A 26384-nucleotide genomic window follows, 5' to 3' on the forward strand; every position below is an offset into this window, starting at 1 on the left:
TCAAATCACTACAAAGAGGTGACATAGGGTCAGAAGGTGTTGAATCATTGTGGATAGAGCTAAGGAATTGCAAGGGTAAAAAGACCCTGATGATGATTGTATACAGACCCCCCAAACAGTAGTAAGATGAGAGGTACAAATTACAACAGATTAAAAAATGCATACCAAAAGGGCAATATTACATTAGTCATGGGTCTTCAATATGCAGGTAGATTGAAAAAATCAGGATGGTGCTGGATTCCAGGAGGGGGAATTTCTAGAGTACCTATGAGATGGGTTTTTAGAGCAGCTTGTGGTTAAGCCCACTAGAGATCAGCTATTCTGGACTGGGTGTTGTGCAATGAACCAGAATTGATTGGAGATCTAATGGTAAAAGAACCTTTAGGAGCAAGTGATCATAATATGATTGAATTCACACTGAAATTTGAGAAGGAGAAGCTAACGTCAGATGTATCAGTATTTTAGTGTAAAGGGAATTACAGAGGCATGGGAGAGGAGCTAGCCAAAACAGATGGGAAAAGAACATTGGCAGGGATGATGGCAGAGCAGAAATGGCTAGAATTTCTGAAAGCAATTTGGAAGGCACAGGATGTATACATCTCAAAGGGAAAGAAGTATTCTAAAGGCAAGGTGACACAACCATGGCTAACAAGAGAGGTCAAAGCCAACATTAAAGCCAAAGAGAGGGCATATAATAGAGCAAAAATTAGCGGAAAGTTAGAAGATTGGGAAGACTTTAAAAGCCAACAGAAGGCAACTAAAAAGTCATTAATAAGGCAAAGATGGAATACAAAAGTAAGCTAGCCAGTAATATTAAAGAGTATTCCAAAATTAACCAGGTAATTACAGGCTGGTGAGCCTGACATCAGTAGTAGGTAAATTATTGGAATGTGTTCTCAGAGGTCAGATATACAAGTATTTGGACAGTCAAGGGCTGATGAAGGATAGTGAGCATGGCTTTGTGCGTGGTAGATCCTGTTTAACAAATCTTGTAGAGTTTTTCGAGGAGGTTACCAAGAAAGTAGACGAAGGAAAGGCTGTGGATGTTGTCTACATGGACTTTAGTAAAGCCTTTGACAAGGTCCCACATGGGAAGTTAGTTCAGAAGGTTCAGACACTAGGTATCCATGGAGAAGTTGTAAACTGCATTTGAAATTGGCTGTGTGGGAGAAGACAGAGAGTTGTAGTGAATGATTGCTTATCAGACTGGAGGCCTGTGACTAGTGGTGTGCCTGAAGGATCTGTGCTGGGACCTTTGTTGTTTGTTGTCTATATCAATGATCTAGATAATAATGTAGTAAATTGGATTGCAAGTTTGCTGATGACACTATGATTGGAGGCGTTGTGGACAGCAAGGAAGGCTTTCAAAGCTTGCAGAGGGATCTGGACTAACTGGAAAAATGGGCCAGAAAATGGCAGATGGAATTTAATGCAGACAAGTGTGAGGTGTTACATTTTGGAAGGACAAATCAAGGTAGGACATACACAGTAAATGGTAGGGTACTGAGGAGTGTGGAGGAACAAAGAGATCTGGGAGTTCAGGTACATAATTCCCTGAAACTGGCATCACAGGTAGACAGGGTTGTTAAAAAGGCTTTTGGCATCTTGGCATTCATAACTCAAAGTATTGAGTTTAGGAGTTGGGATGTTATGGGGAGGTTGTATAAGACATTGGTAAGGCCAAATTTGGAGTATTGTGTACAGTTCTGGTCTATCCTAACTATAGGAAGGATATCAGTAAGATTGAAAGAGTGCAGAAAAGATTTACTAGGATGTTGCCGGATCTTCAGGAGTTGAGTTACAGGGAAAGATTGAACAAGTTGGGACTTTATTCCTTGGAGCGTAGAAGATTGAGGGGAGATTTAATAGAGGTTTACAAAATTATGAGGGGTATAGGAATAAATGTGAATAGGCTCTTTCCACTTAGGTTAGGAGAGATAAATATGAGAGGACATGGCTTTAGGGTGAAAGGGGAAAGATTTAGGGGGAATTTCTTCACTCAGAGAGTGGTGAGAGTGTGGAGCGAGCTGCCATCTGACGTAAATGCGGGCTCACTCTTAAGTTTTAAGAATAAATTGGATAGGTACGTGGATGGGAGAGGTCTGGAGGGTTATGGACTGAATGCAGGTCAATGGGACTAGCAGAATAATGTTCCAGCACAGATTAGAAGGGCCGAATGGCCTGTTTTCTGAGCTGTTGTGTTCTGTGGTTCTAAGTTTCTTCAAATGCATGAAATGTAAAAGAGAGGCGAGAGTGGATATTGGACTGCTGGAAAATCATGCTGGAGAGATAGAGGACACGGAAATGGCGGCTGAACAGAATAAGTATTTTGATTCATTCTTCACTGTGGAAGTCACTAGCAGTATGGTGAAAGTTCCACATGTCAGGGGTCATGAAATATATGAAGTTACCATTACTAGAGAGAAGATTCTTAGCAAACTGAAAGGTCTGAAGATAGATAAGACACCTGGACTAGTTGGTATACACTTTAAGGTTCTGAAAGAGATGGCCGAAGAGATTTTGGAAGTATTAGTAATGATCTTTCAAGAATCACTAGATTCTGGTATGGTTCCAGAGGACTGGAAAATTGCAAATGACATTCCAGTCTTCATAAGAGTGAGAGGCAGAAGATAGGAAACTATATGCCAGTTAGTCTGATCTCAGTGGTTGCGAAAATTATTAAGGATGAGATATCAGGGTAATTGGAGGCACATGATAAAATAGGCTGTAGTCAGCATGGTTTCCTCAAGGGAAAATCTTGCCTGACAAATCTTTTGGAATTCTTTGTAGAAATAACAAGCAGGATAGACAAAGGAGAATTGGTTGATGTTGTGTGCTTGAATTTACAGAAGGCCTTTGACAGGGTACAACACACACGAGGCTGATTAACAAGCTAAGAGCCCATGGTATTACAGAAAAGATCCTGGCATGGTTAATGCAGTGGCTGATTGCCAGAGAACCTTTTCTGGTTGGCTGCTGGTGACTAGTGGTATTCCACAGGGGCCAGTGTTGGTACCAATGCTTTTTACATTATACGTCGATGATTTGGATGATGGAATTGATGGCTTTGTTGCAAAGTTTGCATGCAATATGAAGATGGGTGGTGGGGCAGGTAATATTGAGGAAGTAGACTACGGAAGGACTGAGATGAATTAGGAGAATGGGCAAGTACAGTGTCGGGAAGTGTATGGTCATGCACTTTGGTAGAAGAAGTAAAAGGGTTGGCTATTTTCTCAATAGCGAGAAAATACAAAAAAACTGAGGTTCAAAGGGACTTGGGACTCCTTGTGCAGGAATCCCTAAAAGTTAATTTGCAGGTAGTCAGTGGTGAGGAAGGTAAATGCAATGTTAGCATTCGTTTCAAGAGGACTAGAATACAAAAGCGAGGATGTAATAATGAGACTTTATAAAGCACTGGTGAGGCCTTATCTTAGAAAGGATGAGCTGAAATTGGAGAAGGTTCAAAAGGTCCATGAAAATGATTCTAGGATTGAACACCTTGTCTTATGAAGAACATTTGCTGGCTCTGGGCCTGTATTCACTAGATTTCAGAAGAATGAGGGGTGATCCTCATTGATACCTATCAAATGGTGAAAGGCCTTTATAGAGTGGATGTGGAGAGGATGTTTCTTATGGCAGGAGAGTCTAAGACCAGCCTTAGAAGAGAGGGGCATCCTTTTAGAATCTGAATCAGAAACAAGTTTATTATCACTGGCATGTGACGTGAAGTGTGTTATCTTAGCAGCAGCAGTTCAATGCAGTACATAATATAGAAGAGAAAAAGAAATAAATAAAATAAAGCTAATAAATTACAGTATACATATCTTGAATAGATTAAAAAATGTGCAAAAAACCAGAAATACTGTACAGTGTCATGCAAAGGTTTGGGCACCCCTGGTCAAAATTTCTGTTGCTGTGAATAGCTAAGCCAGTAAAAGATGACCTGATTTCCAAAAGCCATAAAGTTAAAGATGACACATTTCTTTAATACTTTTTTATTTCCATCTTTTACGGTTTCAAAATAACAAAAAAGGAAAAGGGCCCAAAGCAAAAGTTTGGGCACCCAGCATGGTCAGTACTTAGTAACAGCCCCTTTGGCAAGTATCACAGCTTGTAAACGCTTTCTGTAGCACACTAAGAGTCTTTCAATTCTTGTTTGGGGGATCTTTACCCATTCTTCCTTGTAAAAGGCTTCTAGTTCTGTGAGATTCTTGGGCCGTCTTGCATGCACTGCTCTTTTGAGGTCTATCCACAGATTTTTGATGATGTTTAGGTCGGGCTACTGTGAGGGTTATGGCAAAACCTTCAGTTTGCGCCCCTTGAGATAGTCCACTGTGGGTTTTGAGGTGTGTTTAGGATCATTATCCTGTTGTAGAACCCATCCCCTTTTCATCTTCAGCTTTTTTTTTTACAGAGGGCGTGATGTTTTCTTCCAGAATTTGCTGGTATTTAATTGAGTACATTCTTCCCTCTACCAGTGAAATGTTCCCTTTGCCACTGGCTGCAACACCAGCCCAAAGCATGATCGATCCACCCCCGTGCTTAACAGTTGGAGAGGTGTTCTTTTCATGAAATTCTGCACCCTTTTTTCTTCAAACAGACCTTTGCTCATTGTGGCCAAAAAAATTGAATTTAACTTCATCATTCCACAGGTCTTGTTTCCTAAATACATCAAGCTTGTTTTGATGTTCCTTTGCAAACCTCTGATGCTGAATTTTGTGCTGAGGACGCAGAAAAAGTTTTCTTCTGATAATATGACTCTTCAAATATGACTCTTCCATGAGGTCATATTTGTGCAGTTGTTGCTGCACAGTAGAACAGTGCACCACCACTCCAGAGTCTGCTAAATGTTCCTGAAGGGCTTTTGCAATTAAATGGGGTTTTGATTTGCCTTTCTAGCAATCCTACGAGCAGTTCTCTTGGAAAGTTTTCTTGGTCTTCCAGACCTCAACTTGAATGTTAGAGTGAGTTTTTTTGGGTAGACGATTTGTTTACACCTAAATGACTTTGGCCACCAGACTTCTGTTTTAACTGTTTGACAGTATGCTTCCTAAAAAGCTGTGAATACCAGATGCTTCTGGCACCATAGTTTGACGTAATGCTGTAGTTTCGAAGACAGACAGTATTATCTATACATTATAACTGTTAATTGTCTTCTATGTTAGCACATAAAATGCCAAGTAAATCCTAAAGGCTGTGGATACCAACCCAGACATGTTGGCGTCGGGAGGAAAGGATGGTGTGATATTTTGTATGTAGCTTCAAAAGGAAGCATTGTCTATTCACTGTCTGTAACTTTGATTGCCTAGTGATTGCCTTTGTGTTTAGCATATAAATATCGAGCCCACATTCAGCTAGCAGACCTTTCTACGGAAAGCGTCTCCATCCGTAAGATGCCTGCTGTACCTTGTGCCGAATAAAGAAGCTGCTTTGTATCTACCAGTCCTGTTAACTGCCATTTCTTAATTACATTACGAATTGAGGAAACGGCTACCTGAAAATGCTTTCCTATCTTCTGATAGCCTTCTCCTGCTTTGTAGGAATCATTTATTTTAATTTTCAGAGTGCTAGGCAGCTGCTTAGAGGAACCCATGGCTGCTGATTGTTGGGACAAGGTTTTGAGGAGTCAGGGTATTTATAAAGCTTTGAAATTTGCATCACCTGGCCTTTCCTAATGATGACTGTGAACAAGCCATAGCCCTAACAAGCTATTTAAGGTCTGAGACCTTGGTAAAAGTTATCTGAGAGCTCACATCTCTTGGGGTGTCCAACCTTTTTCATGGTGCTTCTTTCCTTTTTTTCCACTCTAAAATTGTACAGAACAAAAATAATACACTAATCTTGCTTAAAATGTCGAAAAGAATGTTTCATCTTTAAGTTTATGACTTTTGGAGATCAGTTCTTCTCCTACTCACTTAACTATTCACAGTAACAGTAATTTTGACCAGGGGTGCCCAAACTTTTGCATGCCACTTTATATTAAAAATAGTGAGCTAGTGTCCAAGGGTTCAATGCCCACTTAGGAATCAAATGGAAGAGGGGAAGCAGCTGTCCCTGAATCGCTGAGTGTGTGCCTTCAGGCTTCTGTACCTCCTACCTGATGATAACAGTAAGAAAAAGGCTGGGGGTCCTTAACAATGGACGTTGCCTTTCTGAGACACCACTCCCTGGAGATGTCCTGGGTACTTTGTAGGTTAGTACCCAAGATGGAGCTGACTACATTTACAACCCTCTGCAGCTTCTTTCCGTCCTGTGCAATAGCCCCCCCCCCCACCCCCCCATACAGGACAGTAATACAGCCTGTCAGAATGCTCTCCACGGTACTTGTATAGAACTTTTTGAATGTATTTGTTGACAAGCCAAATCTCTTCAAACTCCTAATAAGATATAGCCACTGTCTTGCCTTATTTATAACTACATTGATATGTTGGGACCAGGTTAGATCCTCAGAGATCTTGACACACAGGAACTTGAAACTTCTCACTCTCTCCACTTCTGATCCCTCTATGAGGATTGGTATGTGTTCCTTTGTCTTACCTTTCCTAAAGTCCACAATCAGCTCTTTCATCTTACTGACGTTGAGTGCCAGGTTGTTCCTGCAGCGCCACTCCACTGGTTCGCATATCTCACTCCTGTACGCCGCCTTGTCACCACCTGAAATTCTCCCAACAATGGTTGTATTGTCAGCAAATTTATAGATGGTATTTGAGTTATTGTTCACCACACATTCATGTATATAGAGAGTAGAGCAGTGGGCTAAACACACACCCCTGAGGTGCGCCAGTGTTGATCGTCAGCAAGGAGGATATGTTATCACCAATCCACACAGATTGCGATCTTCCGGTTAGGAAGTTGAGGATCTAATTGCAGAGAGAGGGACAGAGGCCCAAGTTCTCCAACTTCTCAATCAAGATTGCAGGATTGATGGTAGTAAATGCTGAGCTATAGTTGATGAACAGCATCCTGACGTAGGTGTTTGTGTTGTCCACGTGGTTTAAAGCCGTGTGGAGAGCCATTGCGATTGCATCTGCCGTTGACCTATTGTGGCGATAGGTAAATTGCAATGGGTCCAGGTCCTTGCTGAGGCAGAAATTCAGTCTAGTCATGACCAACCTCTCAAAGCAGTTCATCACTATCGATGTGAGTGCTACCAGGCGATAGTCATTAAAGCAGCTCACATTATTCTTCTCAGACACTGGTATAATTGTTGCTTTTTTGAAGCAAGTGGGAACTTCCACCCGTAGCAGTGAGAGTTTGAAAATGTCCATGAATACTCCTGCTAGTTGGTTGGCACAGGTTTTCAGAGCCTTACCAGGTACTCCATCGGGACCTTCCGCCTTGCGAGGGTTCACTCTCTTTAAAGACAGCCTAACATCAGCCTATGAGACAGAGATCACAGGGTCATCAGGTGCAGCAAGGATCTTCACAGCTGTAGTTGTGTTCTCCCTTTCAAAGCGGGCATAGAAGGCGTTGAGTTCATCTGGTAGTGAAGCATTGCTGTCATTCATGCTATTGGGTTTCGCTTCGTAAGAAGTATTGTCTTGCAAAGCCTGCCAGAGTTGTTGTACATCTGGTGTCGCCTCCAACCTCTTTCGAAATTTTCTCTTCGCCCTTGAAATAGCCCTTCGCAAATCATACCTGGTTTTCTGGTACAAGCCAAGGTCGTCAAACTTAAGTGCTGCAGATCTAGCCTTCAGCAGGCAATGCACCTCCTGGTTCATTCAGGGTTTTTGGTTTGGGAATTTACAGTAAGTATTTGTAGGCATACACTCATCCACACAGGTTTTAATGAAGTCAGTAACAACTGCAGCATACTCATCTGGGTTCAAAGATGAATCCCTGAATACAGTCCAGTCCACCAATTCAAAGGAGTCCTGCAGGCACTCCTGTACTTCCTTTGTCTGTACCTTCTTGGTCCTCACTACTGGAGCTGCAGTCTTCAGTCTCTGCTTATATTCAGGGAGTAGAAGTACAACCAGGTGATCAGACTTCCCGAAGTGAGGGCGATGCTGGTGTAGCAATGGTCCAGTGTGTTGTTTCCCCTGGTATTGCAAGTGATCTGTTGATGGTAATTGCTTAGTGATTTTTTTTTTCAGACTGGCCTGGTTAAAATCTCCCAAAACGATGGTGAAGGCGTTAGAACAGAGATGAGGAATTGCTTTAGCCAGAGAGTGTTGAAACTGTGGAATTCTTTGCCACAGGCGGCTTTGGTGGCCAAGTCTTTATGAATATTTAAGGCTGAGGTTGATAAATTCTTGATTAGTCAGGACATGAACGGATATGGGGAGAAGGCAGGAGATTGAGGTTGAAGGGAAAATTGGATCAGCCATGATAAAATGGCGGAGCAGACCTACTGGGCCAAATGGCCTAATTCTGCTCCTAAATCTTATGTTCTTATGATAAATATCTTGGAAAAGACACTTTGTTCCAATCTGCTTAAAAGTTCCCGATGTAAGAGCAGCAGCATGCCACCATATTAGTCATTGTCTCATGATGGAGAGTGAAAGACAAGAAGCTTGGCATGCTGACAATTCTGAAGTGTGCCCTTCTGCTTTGAAATTTTCAAATCCCTGATGATGGAATGTGGTCTACATGTTGACGTGTATGTTCATGTGCTTTTTTCTAGGTGGCCCTAATATGTGGGCAATCACCTCAGAGGAACGAGTCAAACATGACCAGCAATTTATAAGTCTTAAACCACTTGGAGGATTACTTTCAGGTACGTGCAGAACTTCGTGAAGGAAGATAGAACTTGATTCTTGGATAACTGCTTATTTTTGTCTCTATCCTGAAGCCCCTGCGTTGAGACTTATTATATTAGTAATAAATCAGTGGTATTTGGGTCTCAGCCTGAAACATTGACACTGCCTAGCCTGATAGTTCCGTCAGCATTTTATTTGTGTTGCTTGGATTTCCAACATCTGTAGATTTTCTCGTGTCAGTGGTATTATTACAGTTTTAGTAATATCAAGTGTTAATGTAAATTTGAATAAGGCCACCTCAAGGCTGTATTTCTCAGTTATCAAAACATAACTGTATCCAGCATTCGTGGATGTATTTTGACATTGAAATTGTTCAAAGTAAATACTACATGATTCACTGGATTCTGTTGTCTTGACCAATCAGCATCTAGATACTTTACCAAAAAGATGACTGCAGGTATTTCAATATGCTTAGTTAAAAAAGCACAACATGAGGGCAATGTGTCTCCATATGGGAGCACCTGAGATACATTTGTAAAAAGGGTAGAACTGTACAAACATACAAATTAAGAACAAAAGGAACTGTATTGTTCCGTAGACTTGCTCTGCCATTTAATCAGATTGTAGCTGATCTGAATAACAACATCAAAACTGCATTTCCATCATAACCTTAAGAAAGTTCTTAACCATGCCTCATCTGTTTAAACTGGGGAACCCTTTTTAACTCGTAACTCCCACGTTCTAGATTCTCCAACAGGAGGAAATGATAACCTGAGACCCTTTCTCATCACTCTCTATGTTCATTCTGTTAAGAACCCTCAGGTTCTTGTATGTTTCAATCATGCCTGCTCTCAATATACTAAACATTATCTGAGGTAAACTGACGTGTCCAACCTTTACCTGCAAGATAACCTGTCTATTCAAGTTATTAGCAATTATATTGTCTTGTTCCATCTATTTAAAGCAACACACACAAAATGCCAGAGGAACTCAGAAAGACTGAAAAGAGCATTGGCCAATTATTGATTTACACAAAAATGGTGAAAAGTTTAATGCTCAAACGTTTGTTTTCTCTGCTTTTTAAAATTCCTCTTAGAGATTGTTTTGCCCTTTCTAGTCTTTGATTAATATATTGCCTGACTAGAAAATGTTCTTAAAAAAGAAATGCCTTTGTTTGAATCAAGAACTTCATTCAGGATGTAGTGCTTTACAGCCTTTTCATGTTTAATCTGCAGAAAACAGTGAATTAACAGAAACATCCTCAGATTTTTTAAATGACCTCAAAGCCAAAATCGCTACTTAACTATCTAGCTGTTTAAGCATTCATGTTTTATGGAATGCCAGTTACCTCAGATAATTATTTTAAAACCTTAAAATATTATATTGTTAAAATTGCTTTTATATATTTCTAAAATTAATTGTGTTTGTCTTAAAGTAATTAAACATAAAATACGTTAGTCCTGACGAAGGGTCTGGGCCTGAAACGTCGACTGTACCTCTTCCTAGAGATGCTGCCTGGCCTGCTGCGTTGAATTTCCAGCATCTGCAGAATTCCTCTTGTTTGCGTTTTTAAATTAAACATTAAATATATATTGCTTTATGATTTGTTGATGGAGAATTCTTCATTATTCATTGTTTGCCTATTTAATGTCGTTGATCAATGTGCTGAAACCCAACAATCCTTTAACACTGATACCTACTGCATGTAACATCAGTAAAGTTGAAATCCAATCCACAGAGGTAACTCAATCTTAAATATAGCTTTCAGCAACATCAGTGATGCAAGTTGCTGTAATTTGGCCACAGGCCATAAGGTATATTCTACATTGTTCATTATTAATATTTTATGATATTTTGCAATATTCTTATGTACTTCAGCTTCAGTGCATTGCTGTCAATCTGCAGTGTTTTGAATTAAAGTTATGCTTTTTTTCTAACCTAACTAAATTGTACTAGGGATGCTGAAAAAGCAAATATTGTTGTATATTAAATCTTATTACTGCAGTTCACCAAATTTTCATTCCTTCATCTGTAATTCAAACTGCAAGTTTTAATTTCCAGCTGTGGTGTCATTTCACAATTTTTAATTAACCAAAGGAAAGTTAATGCTCTTTATCTAAACTCTTCATTTAAAAGTGTGAATGAGTGAATTGCAAACTGTCTGCACAATTTGCTTTAACTGTGACACTACTTAGACAAGTACCACACTGTAATCTGTACTCATAATATGTCCTTTTTTTTGTTCTCACACACAATTTTTGCTTCACTCTCCTATATGAAAGCTTTGAACGTAGATGACCCCAATTTTTTGAGGAAAGATTTTTATTTTGCTTTCAGTGCAGAATTTCTGTTTTAAATACTCAGTTATTTCAAAAATAAACAAATGTAATAAACAGTTCAATAGGAATTACTGGTGCATTGGCTGGGGAGAAAAAAATAATGATTGATATAACTGCTGAAAAAAACAGAATTTATCAATTTATTTTCCAACAGCTTAAAATTAGATTAAATTTCATTTTGAGTTGGGCCTTAGGAATCTGTTGTGATGACCACCTACAGTATAGACCTAAACCTACTTGCAATCTGAAAATACAATTTACTTTAGTAATTGTAATAAAAGCAGATTTATTTGCTTAATCGAGGGGTGATTGATAAGTTTGTGGCCTAAGGTAGAAGGAGATGAGTTATTATCTTCAGACTTTCTGCATAATCATTCAAAGAGTTGAACTGCACGTGCATTGAATGAGAGCTGTATAACTCATCTCCTTCTACCTTAGGCCACGAACTTATCAATTACCCCTGCTGTGGACACTTTCTGGAGGTCCAAGATCCGCATGCCCACGACCGCTGGACGAAGTGTGTACATGTAGGAGGGGACTATGTTGAAAAATAAATGTGCTAGGTTTTCTAAAATTAACTCCTTCTACCTTAGGCCACAAACTTATCAATCACCCCTCGTAATTCAGTGGTAGTACTCTTCCCAGTCCAGCTATGGGTTGTCAGGTGGATGTTGCCATTTTGTCAGTTCAGCACAAAGAAAGTTTCAGCTTCAGGGTCTGGAATCTCGAGATTTTTGATGCCTAGGCTGACTTTTAGTCCTGACGAAGGGTCTCGGCCTGAAATGTCGACTGTATTTTTTTCCGTAGGTGCTGCCTGGCCTGCTGAGTTCCTGCAGCATTTTGTGTGTGTTGCTTGGATTTCCGGCATTTGCAGATTTTCTCCTGCTTGTGGCAGATACTGAGACAGTTGACACAACCAACATTATCTTGAGAGCTGAAAACATCTGGTTTTCAGTGATACGTAACTTGTAGGTCAAAATATAGAACTACATTAAAGCATGTAAATAAAGTTTCAGATATTCAAACCACAACTAAAGCAGTGAGTTTCAGTTTGTCTTGGAGAATATGATTTAAAAAGCCACCTTGTAAGATTAAGGTGTGTATTCTGATTAATTTTATGCACTTCCGTATTTCACAAATTTCAAAAATGAAAAAGCATAGGAAAGGCTGTTTGTCGTAACAGTTCATGCAGTTCCCATTTCCCCTTTTTTTTAAACGGCTAGTCTAAAGCTATTACAGTACCAACGGCTGAGACTGGGATTCAGCTCAAACTGTCTTTAATGTTTCTGTATGTTCTCCCTGTGACCACATGCTCTGGTTTCCTCCCACATTCCAAAGGCTAAAATGACTTATTGCCTACATGTAAATTTGTCATGTTGAACGTCGAAAGTGTACTAAATGAAGAAGTTATGCTTTTTAGCCCTTTAATTGAAGTATTTATTTTAATGTTGGACAGGTGAGCAAGCTCGTACTTTCTTTCTGCAATCTGGTTTACCAAAGCTCGTGCTAGCTGAAATATGGTAAGTATAGACAGCATTAAAGCACCTTCGTTGAACACATCACTTTCTTTAATTTTTATGGAAATATTTTGAAATAAGATGTTAAAACAATGTTAGGAATTCAGTGACTAAACGTGAAGAATATCATCAAGTTAGAGCAGGATATTCTGCCTGTCATTATTGTCCATAATGTAACTTGGGAAAAAGTTGAGATCTGCCAAGTGAAATTTTGGGAACCACTGGAAAAACTTTAATAAATCTGGGCTTCAAAAGTTGTACTCTAATGTATATTGCTAATGCCACTTGTTACATAGAAACAGAAATCTACAGCACATTACAAGCCCTTTGGTCCACAATGCTGTGCCGACCATGTAACCTACTCTAGAAACTGCCTAGAATTTCCCTACCGCATAGCCCTCTACTTTTCAAAGCTCCATGCATCATTTTTTTCTATAGCTCCATGTATCTATCTAAGAGTCTCTTGAAAGACCTGATTGTATCCACCCACCACCTCCTGTATGAAAAACTTACCTTAAACCTATTTCCAAGCACCTTTAAGCTATGCGCCCCCCCCCGCCCCCGTGTTAGCCATTTTAGCTCTGGGAAAAAGCCTCTAGCTATCCACACAATCAATATCTCTCATCATTTTATACACCTCTATCAGGTCACCTCTCATCCTCTGTAGCGCCAAGGAGAAAAGGCCAAGATCACTCAGCCTATTTCATAAGGCATGCTATTGTTGGCAATTAAAATGAATTTAGAGGTGAAAATAGCTTTTGCAAGATACTTGTGTGATTTATCACTTATAAATGTATTTTAAGTATTGTAGTGGTGGTATTTCAATGAGTGTATGATACTCAAGAGTTCAGTGAGGTTGTTTATTTATTTCCTTTTCAGGACCCTTGCCGATTTGAACAAGGATGGAAAGATGGACCAGCAGGAATTCTCCATTGCAATGAAACTGATCAAGATGACCCTTCAGGGTCACCCAGTTCCCAACATTCTTCCTCTTGTCATGAAACAGCCCCCAATTGCATCACCTTTGAGCTCTGCACGATTTGGTAGGTAAAATGATTTTAATGTATAGTGTAAGTTACTGAAGTATTGGACGCTGTATATTGCTGTCACAATTTTGAATTTATGAAAAAGTCACACATGATGCAACCTGTGTTGTAGTGAGAGCAAGTGTAATCTTAAGGGGAAGTAAGAATAATTGAAGAGTGTAACTTGCATCCAATTATAAAACTCCTTAATTATTTTTATATACGCATGCATTTCATCTTATTGTGGTTAAATCGTAAAGCAGTAATCATTAGCATTTTACAATTGGATACCTCGGTGCATTCTCTCTGAACAGAATCTGTATTTATACAGTATTCCAGAACTTTGGTGGAGCTTGAATAGTCATTGTGAAAAATTTCACTGGTCTGCACTCACAACGTCCTCCAGTTACAAATCAGATCAGTCATTCCTATTTGATTTATACTATAAACTTTGCTTCCTCACTACTGATTCCATTCTTTTCTCTTGCTCTTGTCAGAAGTTAAACTGGACTGCAATGACCTCGGGGTTCTATTTGATTCTGAGCTTACAAGTACCATACCTTTTAACACCAGTTTTAGCTGTGCTTAATCCGTCTGCTGTAAGCACCATTGTCCTTTTTTGTTACCTATATGCAGGAGATTTCCCATTATTTCCTAGACTCTCCTCATTTTTTTGTAATAGAATGTAGTATAAGACAGAAATAGGCTCTTCGATCCACAATCTTGTTCTGTTAGTAATCATATTTTTAAATTCATTAAAATTCTGCTCTGTGTTAGAGCTTCTGTGTTGTAACTTGCATCAATGCAGAGTATCTAATCCCCTGCACTTGTGCGTGTGTGTGCACCCTTAAGTCCTGGTGGAGTCGTCGGGGCGCCATTGGTATGCTTATCGTACGGCGTGTCTTAGGTTTTTTTTTTACGAGGTCGAGTTGTTAGCTCGACACTCAACCCAGGCATGGATGGAGAGCGTGCAAGGGAGCCGGCTGAATTCGAACTCAGGACCTCTCGGCCCGCAGTCCAGCGCTGATGCCATTATGCCACCAGCTGGTCTCTGCACTTGTTACCCACTTTCAGTTCATTCTTGATTGCGGCACAGAAAAAATAATTCCGTCTATTAAATCCATGCCGACTCCTCGCAGAACAATACCATTCATATCGCTCCTTGCCTCCCTTGTTCTCTCTCACATGCCTATTAAATTCTGTGGGTTTTTTTTTGCTACGTATCTACAGTTCTCTTAAGGGCAAATTTACAGTGATCAAATAAACGAAACAACTTGTCTTTGGGATGTGGGAAGAAATCCAGAACACCCACTGTGATAGAAACCAGAAAGTCATGAAGAGAATTTGCAAACACGATACAAACTGCACCTTAGGGCAGAATGGAGCTCAGATCTAAAAGTTGTGAGGCAGCTGTGTTAACTGCTGAACCGCCTTGCTGCATTAACCCAACAATCACATTTCTCATTTTCTTCAAATCTGTAAAATAAACACAAACCTCTACAAGCCTTGGTTTTCTCCAATTTTAGTCTCTTGTATATTTCTGAATTTCCCTTCTCCTTGGCATCCTTGCCTTCCACTAAATTGGCCTTGTTCTTGAATTTCCTGGGTAAGCTATATATGCATTTTCATCCCTCTCTTCTCTTTTCTCTTTTAACACTGTCCCTTTCTTTCTTGGTGTCTCATTTTTTGATACCTCCCATATGAAATAACCTTTGGACATCTGACTAAGTTAGTGACACCTTCTGAATGTTTACAGACACAAAATGCTGGAGGAACTCAGCAGGCCTGGCAGGATCTATGGAAACGATTAAGCAGTCAACATTTCAGGCCGAGGCCCTTCATTAGAACACCTGACCTGCTGAGTTCCTCCGGCATTTTGTGTGTGTTGCTTCGATTTCCAGCGTCTGCAGATTTTCTCTTCCTTATGAATGTTGTTTTATTGTATTCCTTTGACAACCTTGAGCTTTGTACTTTTGATTTCAAAGTACTTCTTTATTAGCAACATATCACACTTCGGTTGCACTAAAGTATTATATGGAATTATTGTGTTTTACTGATTTAATTCATAAATTCCAAATTGTTTATATCTAAATTCCAAATGCAGGGATGGGAAGTATGCCAAATCTGTCCATCCCACCAAACGTGCCTTCATTTGCTTCTTTGGCTCCAACGTCATCATTGGCATCAGCATCCACCTTGCCACCTCTGAATATGTCAGTTCCCCTGGTGCCTGCTGTTGGTTCGTCAGCCTTTTCAAGTAATACATCTGTCCTCATTCAACCTCTATCTGCACAAAGTTCTGCAAGTAAGTATAGCAAATTGTATAATATTGTTTTGATGGCATTAATCATAACAATGCATAGTTTCTTAACAATATTAGGTGTATTTTGTCTATTTTTATATTGTCATTTGAGACCTTTTGTATTGAATTTTTGAGAAAATGAGGTGAAGCACATTATCTGTTAGAAATAAGTGACCTGCTTAGAAGCACAAGTGTGTGTGCTAACTGATGACGTTTCACTTTCGGTTATTAACTGATCCCCATCAAATCTGGCCTGGAGGCTGGGGGAGAAACACTCTAAATGAATGTGTAACTCAATGTAAACTGTAAACCATCCAGGGCATTCCTAATAAACTAAGATTGCTGCTGCCACGCCACTTGCTGCTTCAAAGTCCATCATTTCGCAAAAATCTAACCCATCCTGTTTTAGTACTTGAAATGAAGTGGTTTTGACTGCCAGTCTTCCCCAAGGATCAGTTCTGGGACCTCTGTTACTGTACTGTACATATATAGGAATGATTTGGATGAAAATATAACTGGGCTGGTTGGTAAATTGCAGATGGCACAAAAGCTGAGGGAGTTGTGGATAATGAGGAGGATTGTCAGGGAGTTCATTCGGGTATGGTCATTTAGAAATATGGGCAGAGATTTAGTACGTGGAGTTTAATCTGGATAATTGTGAATTGTTGCTCTTTAGGAGATCAAATGTAAGAGGAAGGTATACAGTAACAGGCAGTGCCCATAAGAGCAACAAGATCTTGGGGTGAAAGTCTGTGGATAGGGTACTAAATGAGGCATATGGCATACTTGCCTTCATTGCTGATGGTGTTGAGTATAAAAGTTTGGAAGGTATGTTGCAGCTGTATGAGTCTGTAGTCAGGCACATTTGGAGTATTTCTGGCAGTTCACGTCGGCACAGTACAGGAAGGGTGTAGATGATTTGGAGAGAGTTCAGAAGAAGTTTGGCAGGATGTTCCTGGATTGGTGAGTATTGCATTCTTGGAGAGGAGAGGTTGGGCAAATCTTCTATGATGCATCAGAGACTAAGGAGTGACTTGAAAGTAATATATAAAATTGAGAGGCACAGATAGGGTAGATAGTCAGTCATTTCTCCCTGTTGTGGAAATGTTAAATATGACAGGGCAGAGCTTTAAGGTGAATGGGGGAATGTTTGTAGGAGATTTACAGGGCAGGTTTTTTTTTGCACAAAGGGTGTTGAGTACCAAGAACGCACTGCCAACTGAAGTGGTGGAATCTGTTGCAATGACAGTGTTTAAGAGGCATATAAGCAGAGAATGGAGGGATATTAACCACAGGTGAGCAGATAGGATTAGTTTGGATTGGCATCATGTTGGGGCCTGTTCCTATGTTAGACTGTTGTATGAAATTTAAACAAGGATTTTGTGTCATTCTTAGCAGGATAGAGCACGGGAGGAAAACAGACTAGCATTTATAACCATATCATTATTCACCTTTTATTTCCAGAATTTTCTTTTCTTGATACTACGAGCAATCATTTTGCAAATTTGTTGTCTGGATCATTCTGATTTTGTTTTCCTTTGCCCCTTAACCACATTTGTCTATTTCTTATTAGAGGAAGATTATTTCCCCTTACAAAATCTTTAGACCATATATTAATTTTTAGGTCTTACCTGAGTTATAGTAATACACTAGTAAATAAAGCAAATTATTCGACTGCATTCTCGTTTTTGAAATGTGTATGAAAAAAGTTTTAATTTATGTATTTTATATACCTGAGGAAAAACAATAAAAAGTGTACTAAGTGCACTTGATATAAAGAGCACGTTGCAATTTTCTGTTCCTAACAAGTACAGATTTTGTTGTATTTGTTATGTTTTGTTTTTACATGGAGTTCTAGAGCAGTCCATTGAAACATACTTATGTTGACGTGACCCATTTCATTGGTATGAACCATGTGTATCAGATGAAGATTGAGATCTCAGAGAATGTAATTGTTTCTTTTATTGTAGTTCAGATGGTAGGGAGACAAGACTGCAGATAATGGAATCTGGAACAACAAACAATCTGTTGGTAGAACTCAGTGGGTTAAGCAGTATCTTTTGGGCGGGGGGGGTGTGAGAGGAATTGTTGACATTTTAGATTGAAACCCTGCATCAGGACTGTCCTCCCATAGTTCTGTTGCAGTGTTTTGCATCAAGACTAATTTATTAATTACCTTTCCACCCACAGGTACTCTTGACCTGCTGAGTTCATCAGCAGGTTGTTGGACAGAGGAGAAGTCAGTGATGAGGGGATTTGATAAGGAATATAAAAGTGATGTTTGAGGAGGAACCAAGATTATCTTGCTTAATGGAGGATGTTGGTGTAATCTAGCTAAAAAATGTGTCTTCAATGGTATTCACTTCTTTAATGTGGTGAATTGGATTTTGTAATTGAAACTTGACGTACGATACTGTCCTTCCTTCCAAATTAATCAATAAGCTTCAAGACCTTGGTCTCAATATCTAACTCTAATGCACGCAAGTACAATTACAAAGAAAGCACAGCAGTGCCTCTACTTCCTTAGAAGTTTGAAAAGGTTCATCTACTTTTAAAACTTATATAGATGTGTGGTGGATAGTACATTGACCGGTTGTGTGATATAAATGAAGTTATTATGCAGCTACTGCTTGCTATGGTCATAGTGTTGCGGTTTTATAGAGCTGGGATTGCTGATGAGAAACAGATTTTTTAAATTATTCATGGAGTCTGAGTATTACTGGCAAAGCTGAAATATATTGCCCATCCCAAAATGAATTGATGAAGTTTTTTGGAAGACAGCTAAGAGAGAGTATTCAGTCTGGAGGTACATATTTAGCTGACTAGATGGGAACGGCAGATTTCCTTTCCAAGTAAACATTAATCAAACAGGTAGGCTTCAATGACAATTTGGCAATATCTTAATCAGTTGCTGTTTCTAGCGTTTTGCTTCATTATCTGAATTTTAAATCTGTTTTAAACTTGTTTTTCCCGATGGTTAATCTGGCACAATCCTTTGTTTATCCAGTAACAAACATGCCGTTTTTTAATAGTTATTCAAAGGTTGTTTAAAATGCATTCAGTGTAGTAGCAATGCAGCACAAATCCCCACACCTATCATACTTTAATACCTGATTTGACTCTAGCCATCTAACCTTACATTCATTATAACAGAGTGACTTAATATCTAGCAACACACATCAAAGTTGCTGGTGAACGCAGCAGGCCAGGCAGCATCTATAGGAAGAGGCGCAGTCGACGTTTCAGGCCGAGACCCTTCGTCAGGACTAACTGAAGGAAGAGTCCTGACGAAGGGTCTCGGCCTGAAACATCGACTGCGCCTCTTCCTATAGATGCTGCCTGGCCTGCTGCGTTCACCAGCAACTTTGATGTGTGTTGCTTGAATTTCCAGCATCTGCAGAATTCCTGTTGTTTGACTTAATATCTAACCAGTTTGTTGTGAAGCCTTGAATTAAACTATATTAAAATAATTGTTGTACATTTTCAAAATTGTGAGCTGCCATATTATTTCTTGTCAGTGCCAGGTTAAATCAATGGTGGTTGTCCATATTATGATAATGAGCAGCATCTTTTTGTCCGTAGGAAACTTTAAAAATAAAACATGTAAGAGGAAGGGAACCCATTGTTGTACTTCGTCCTTTCCTTTGTTTCTAATGTTATGGTGTTCCTGTTTGCAGCACTTCCTCATACTGGACCACTGAGACATACGATAGCAGGATATGCAGGCACTGGTCTTCAAAAGGCACAGTCATTGATTGATCTTGGCTCCAGCAGGTACAGGCGGAGGTTCATAAACATTAGCTTTATGTACTTAGTTGGATTACCAAGAATGGAAGTTACAGAATTACCCACCTGTCAATTTCAAGCCAGATTTTGTTTTATTGTTTGTGTTTTATAAACATGTTAATACAGCGCACATTCTAATTTTTGTGGTAACTAAATTGCCCAGAAACAAGCACTTTGCATTGGAAATATAACTCGTTTAAGTTTTATGTTTGCTAATCCACAGAGGCCTGTTGTAATTTTGTCCTCATTGACAATTTTCTGGAAATGTGATTCTTTTCTATTGTATAACAAAAATCACAAGCAGATCTGGAAGTGTGTTAAAGAAAATTGTCAAATGAAACAATTGCAAATTCCTCATTAAATCTGTTTCTCACTGAATAAGTAGAAGCACTTTATGATGCTCAGCAGATGGTGCTGGTAATGAACAAGTGCTTAATTTCTTTTTCAACTCATCTTTCAGGGATGCCTATTTCATGAGATTCATTAGCAAGCTGTTAATTAACACATTTGAAATTGTGATTTCTCTATCAATTAAAGTAGATTCTTCACTATATTACTGTGTTAGGTTGGTGTTTCCAAAGTGCTGCAAGGAATTTGATATTTAATGCTTTCCCACATTGGGCAGACAGAAGTTTTGTTTCATTTTGTAAAAACATTTTGATCATTTTGATACACCATTTTCACCATTCATTAATGTGAAAAAGGATTTGTTATTGTTCTTTATAATGGGTATGTTGTAGACTGAAAAGAGTGCTTTTTGATGAGATCAGTTTGTCTTTGTTTTAAAAAAAAAAGGATACATCATTGAAAAGTTATGCATTTCAAATATTAAAATAATAATAGATTAATAAATCAGACAGGAAAGTATAAAGTAACCGAATACTTTGTGTTTTTAATGCAGAATGATTTTAATCTACGCTAATATATTTAAACCACATTTTTGGACTGATGAATGAAAGTCTGTAAGAGTGTTCAGTTTGCTTTTAAGACTTATTTTATGCTGCTTAAATTTGAAAGCAGTGCTGAATAGGATGGGAGGAGTGAGTGAATACAAGTATTTCAACATTGTAGAGTGTTGTATGATATTTAACATCTAAAACTTACTTATGAGGGACTGGCAATGTTTTAACAAAAGGAGTGGTTTATTTCAGGCTGTAAAACTATTTATATAATTTGTATTTTAATTAATTTGCACTTAGGTTAAAAACAACAGGAATACACTGTATAAGCGGATCATTTTGTTGGATGAATAAAATACGTGTATTTCCGTATAATTGCTGCACCATAGAAAATTGTTGACAATTGGGTGAGAATAGTATATTTCAGTTGCTCCAGGTTAGAAAGTGGAAAATCATCCAGGAATCCTACTTCTAACTTCTTTAAATCCTGTGAAGTGCAGGTGAAGGAATATTCATATTCACACTTCAAAAGTGGTCTTTTGTGTGTTGATCCCATTCTAATGTAAGTCGTACTTTTTGGAAAAGATGTAAACAGCAGTAATGTCAGAATCAGGTTTATTATCACTGGCATGTGGCATGAAATTTGTTAACTTAGCAGCAGCAGTTCAATGTAATATATAATCTAGCAGAGAAAATACTGTGTGTGTGTGTGTGTGTATATATAAATAAAATTTAAAAAAGTGAGGGAATGTCCAAAGATTCAATGTCTATTTAGGAATCGGATGGCATAGGGAAAGAAGCTGTTCCTGAATCGTTCAGTGTGCGCCTTCAGGCTTCTGGACCTCCTACCTGGTTGAAGAGGAGAAAATATATATATTTCCTTCAGTCTTTATAACACTGAAATTATTCTCAGTGTGTACATCATGTTCAGTAGTACTTACTGCATGTGCTTTAATCTTCACAAAGCAAATGTTTGCACCTGAATTTTTAAAGTTACAATTTCTGATTTTTGTCTTTCTTTTTGCAGCAGTTCATCATCATCCACTACATCTCTTGCTTCTCCTAAAATTGTTTTCTCTGACTGGGGAGTTCCTCAGTCTAGCAGGCTCAAATATCGACAGGCCTTCAACAGCCTTGATAAATCCATGAGTGGTTACTTGTCAGGTTAGTGAATGCTTGTGGAAAAAAATACATTTTCTTTGGTGCATACTTGACATTGGTAATTTGATTGATCATACTTGTATAATACTTTGGTTATTTTCAGAACTAGTTTGCAGACATCCCACTCTGCAAAAACTCATTGCAGGGAGGTAGCACCATTAATTTGCGGGAAACTCCCGGAACTTCTGGGAGAGGTGGGATGTCTGCAATAGAGTAGCTCCTTAGCAGCTAGCCAGCTAGTTTAAATACCGTTAGCTATGCTAATGAACGAACGACACCTGTTAAACTCACCTCAACGTGTCTTTTACAGTCTTAACCCACCATTGGCAATAGAAAAGCCACTGTTACAAACAGTGCAGTGAGCGACACTGTCATTAGTTTTGACTCCTATGAGGCAGGGGTACACTTTAGGATAGTCTGGGGTGACGTACGTTTTATATTTTCTTTTCTTGGAACAGCCTCCCATCGCGCGCGCGCTCTCTCTCTCTCGCACGTGCTGTCTTGCTCTCACTCGCTAGCTCTCTCTCACGCTCTCTCTTGCTCTTGCTCGCTTGCTCTCAAAAAATTGATTTCCAGGATATTGTATATAATTTGCAGGCACCAGGGAGCCACTATTAATATGCGGGAGACTCCCAGAACTTCCGGGAGAGGTGGGATGTCTGAGTTTGTCATTAGTATTACTAGGAATTAAACCTTGGAAAGGGATATCATCAGGGAGGCACACCACCCAGGTTAAGCTCTTTTCTCACTGCTGCCGTCAGGAAGAAGGTACAGGATCCTCAGGGCTCTCATCACCAGGTTCAGGAACAATTATTACCCCTCAATCATCAGGCTCTTGAATCAATGGGTTCTCTTCTCTCACCCCATTACTGAACTGTTCCCACAACCTAAGGACTCACTTTCAAAGGACTCTTCATCTCATGTTCTCTATAAATCGTTTGTTTATTGATACTTGTTTTTTCTTTTGTATTTGCACAGTTTCTGTCCTTTACGCATTGGTTGTTTGTCCACCCTGTTGGGTGTGGTCTTTTGTTGAGTCTGTATTGGTTCTTGGATTTACTGAGTATGCCTGCAAGAAAATTAATCTCAGGGTTGTATATGGTAACATATTTGTACTTCGATAATAAATTTACTTTGAATTTTGAGCTATGAGATTTGAAGAAAATTCTATGCTGCACTAACGGGGATGTTACCTGGGATTAAGTAGATTGTAGGGCGATTTCAGTAAATCTTTCAAGGTATCCAAGAAAGGATAGGAGAGATATTTCCACTGTTCAGAGTCCAGGATGATGGGCTAGCATTCAAAAATTAGATCTGGTACTTTTGATGTAAAATTTCAAATCCTCTTCTGAGAATTGCACTTTAGCCTAAGACAACTTTAATATAAAATGAGGTTAATTGATTTTTCAGGTTTGAGTTATTTCACTTTGAAAGATCTGTTCTGCTGTAATAATGAACTGGAGTTTATAACAACCAGTCACCCTGCTTTTTATAATTATGAATCATGAAATGCTTTGAGCAGCTGGTCCTTACCCCCAGATGCACTGGACCCTTTCCAGTTCGCTTATCGCTCAAATTGATCCACTGATGATGTAATAGCCTCTTCCCTCCACTCTTTCTTGCCCCACCAAGAAAATGGGGTCTCATATGCCACGCTGCTGTTAGTAGACTTCAGTTTGGCGTTTAACACCAGCATACTCCAGAAAATGGTGGGAAACTGTCTTCTCTAGATTTCAACGCCTCCCTCTATAACTGGATCCTGGCTTCTTAACAGAAAGGCTGGTCGGTCTGTGTGGGCAGCAATGTCTCTAGTCCCATTACGCTGAGCATTGGCGCTCCCCGGGGCTGCGTGCTCAGCCTGCTGCTGTTCACAGTGCTGTCACATGACAGTGTTGCAGGATTCAGCTTCAGCTGTGTCATCAAGTTTGCAGTGGTCGGCCTCATCAACAGCAATGATGAGTCGCAGTACAGGGAGAAGGTGGAGCGGCTGGTGGACTGGTGTGAGGACAACATCCTAAGTTTGAACGTGGAGAAGACCAAGGAAATCATTGTGGACTTCACGAAGGTGCATTTGAACTATCTTCCTCTGCGAATACTTGGCTCCTCCTAGGAATTCACATCACAGATGACCTCACCTCAATATCGCCTCCCTGAATAAGGAGGCACAGCTGCACTTCAACTTCCCAAGAAGATTGAGGTAAGCAAGGCTCCCCCCCCCCCAATCTAAACTGAATTTTATAGGAACACCATTGAAAGTGTCTTGACAAGTTGCACCTCTGTCTGGTATGGGAGCAGCTGAGCATCGGACCGGAGGTCCCTACAAAGGACTGTGAGAATGGCTAGGAGGATCATAGGAGTCTCCCTACCATTCATCAGTGAGATTTATCAGGAGTGCTGCATATGCAGGGCCTTTAGTACTATCAAAGATCCATCCAGCATCCTCTTTGACTTTCTACTAGCGGGCTGGCGCTCCAATACATAAAAACAAGATTGGTAGGTGTGGAAAACAGTTTCTTTCTTCCCTCAGGCCGTTAGGCTTCTGACCTCCTGCATCATATTCGAAGTGGTCAGTTAATCTGGCCTGTACTCTATTTATTTTTTTTACACTTTGTTTATTGAACTGAATTGACTTTATTGCTTACGTCCTTCATATACATGAGGACATGTAATTCATCTATAGATTTTATCATTGCTTTCATAAGTTATTGTGTGTTATATGTATGTTATGTGTACTATGTTAGTGTGGGCACGTGGCCAAGTGGTTAACGCATTGGACTAGCGACCTGAAGGTCGTGAGTTTGAGCCCCAGCCGAGGGAATGTGTTGTGTCCTTGAGCAAGGCACTTAATCACACAGTGCTCTGCGACGACACTGGTGCCAAGCTGTATGGGTCCTAATGCCCTTCCCGTGGACAACATCGGTGTCCTGGAGAGGGGAGACTTGCAGCATGGGCAACTGCTGATCTTCCATATAACCTTGCCCAGGCCTGCGCCATGGAGAGTGAAGACTTTCCAGGCGCAGATCCATGGTCTCGCAAGACTTTATGTGTACTACTATGCTTTACACCCTGGTTCAGAGAAACGTCTCATTTGATGGTACAATATAGTTAAATGACAATAAACTTGATTTAACTTGTAATATTCTCCTACAGCCTGACAAGCGTACACTTCGCTGGTCCAAGTATAAAGAAGGACAGTCTTGTTGCTGCTCATTATCCAGGAACCTAGTGCTGTGACATGAGCAGTGGTGTTAACAACCATAAAATGCTTCCTTTACTTTTGCTGGCTGGAAAAGCAGCAGTTGATTTTTAAGAATTTTAGGTTTTTCTGATAATCATAAAAAAACAAAAAGGGCACCATCCTAGCGCAATGCTGTTACAGCTTGGACATTCCAGAGTTCAATTCCGGCGCCGTCTGTAGAGAGTTCGTATGTTCTCCCCTTGAAATGCGTGGGTTTTGTCTGGATGCTCCGGTTTCCTCGCACTTTCCAAAGGTGCACCCTTTAGTAGGTTTATTGGTTATTGTAAATTGTCCTCATGGTAAATAGGTGGGTTGCTGGGCAGTGTGGCTTGTTGGGTGGAAATACCTGTTCTGTAGTGTAATAATAATAAAATGTGTTATAATTGGAATAACTTAAACATTTAAAATGCATTTAAGGATTTGTACAACTTTGATCAATGACTAAACTTATTTTTTTTAAACATATGAACTTGCTTTCCCTGGGCCTCCTAAATTTTTGCCCACCAATCCTTATTGAATTAGTGGGATACTGGAATCCTGCACACCTGCACCAGATTTGACTTGGCACATCTTGCAAGAGACAAACCCCAGTGTAATTCTTGGAAATTCCAGTAAGACAGGGCTTTGATTTTAGTCACTCTGTAGAATCCAGGGGTGGTGCCATTACATAAATTTGGATTTCCAGATCTATCAGTAGGTCTGGATATCCATAGCTAGCAGTGCCTGCAAAGAAATTCTGGATCACCTGCCATTTAAATGTTCAGAATAGCTGGTAATAGTAAGTTCTGGAGCAATGACTAGCTTCACTGAGAATCAAATAACATGATTACAGAACAGTAGCTATGGGTTATAATTAAAACAGAGGGTGACAGTGGAGAAAATCTGTGTAGGAGAGAAGTTACAACATTCAGATGTAACTAAACCACCTAAATTCAGAGTTTTACCATCTGTGTCTAGTCCTTTCCATTCCACTTAGATTGAGAAATAGTACTTCTTCAGCCTTGCTAAATGTGAAGATGCAACAGCAGTTGAAATTCTCAAGTAATTTTTATGTGCAAATGGTTATGACACTGTTAATTGGATAATTTTGCTCAGAAATGCTGCACTGTGGATGATGAGAGTACTCATTACTGAGGTAGTTGTAAGCAGAATATGCTAGCCTGCTAACGACTGGAATTCATTTTTAGGTCCTCAAGCCAAGAATGCACTTGTTCAGTCCAATTTGTCACACAGTCAGCTAGCCACCATTTGGTAAGTCTGCTATAATTAAACTCTTATTAAGTTCTCAAATTTCATACAAACTGCTGGTTGTAGAATTTTGCATGATTTAGTATTACATACATTAATCTTTAAGTCATTTTAAAAGTTGTTTTCTTTAAAATGTTAAATATTGCATTTAAGTGATGTAGTAGTTG

At 39.5% G+C, this 26384-nt stretch overlaps 1 protein-coding gene across 8 annotated transcripts in view; it reads left to right on the forward strand.

Annotated features, from left to right (window-relative positions):
* itsn2b (intersectin 2b) overlaps window positions 1-26384 on the forward strand; it is a 224996-nt gene that overhangs the window by 72246 nt on the left and 126366 nt on the right. For 6 of the 8 annotated variants that reach the window (XM_063035010.1, XM_063035019.1, XM_063035026.1 and 3 more), the window contains 7 exons: window positions 8627-8719; window positions 12498-12561; window positions 13438-13601; window positions 15688-15888; window positions 19563-19659; window positions 21598-21734; window positions 26157-26220. In XM_063035010.1, coding sequence (XP_062891080.1) covers window positions 8627-8719; window positions 12498-12561; window positions 13438-13601; window positions 15688-15888; window positions 19563-19659; window positions 21598-21734; window positions 26157-26220 — 820 coding nt within the window. The remainder of the gene's footprint in view (window positions 1-8626; window positions 8720-12497; window positions 12562-13437; window positions 13602-15687; window positions 15889-19562; window positions 19660-21597; window positions 21735-26156; window positions 26221-26384) is intronic. The other 2 variants (XM_063035032.1, XM_063035056.1) reach the window with 1 other exon arrangement.

This window comes from Mobula hypostoma, chromosome 2, assembly GCF_963921235.1.
Source record: "Mobula hypostoma chromosome 2, sMobHyp1.1, whole genome shotgun sequence".
Classification (NCBI taxonomy): Eukaryota; Metazoa; Chordata; class Chondrichthyes; order Myliobatiformes; family Myliobatidae; genus Mobula; species Mobula hypostoma.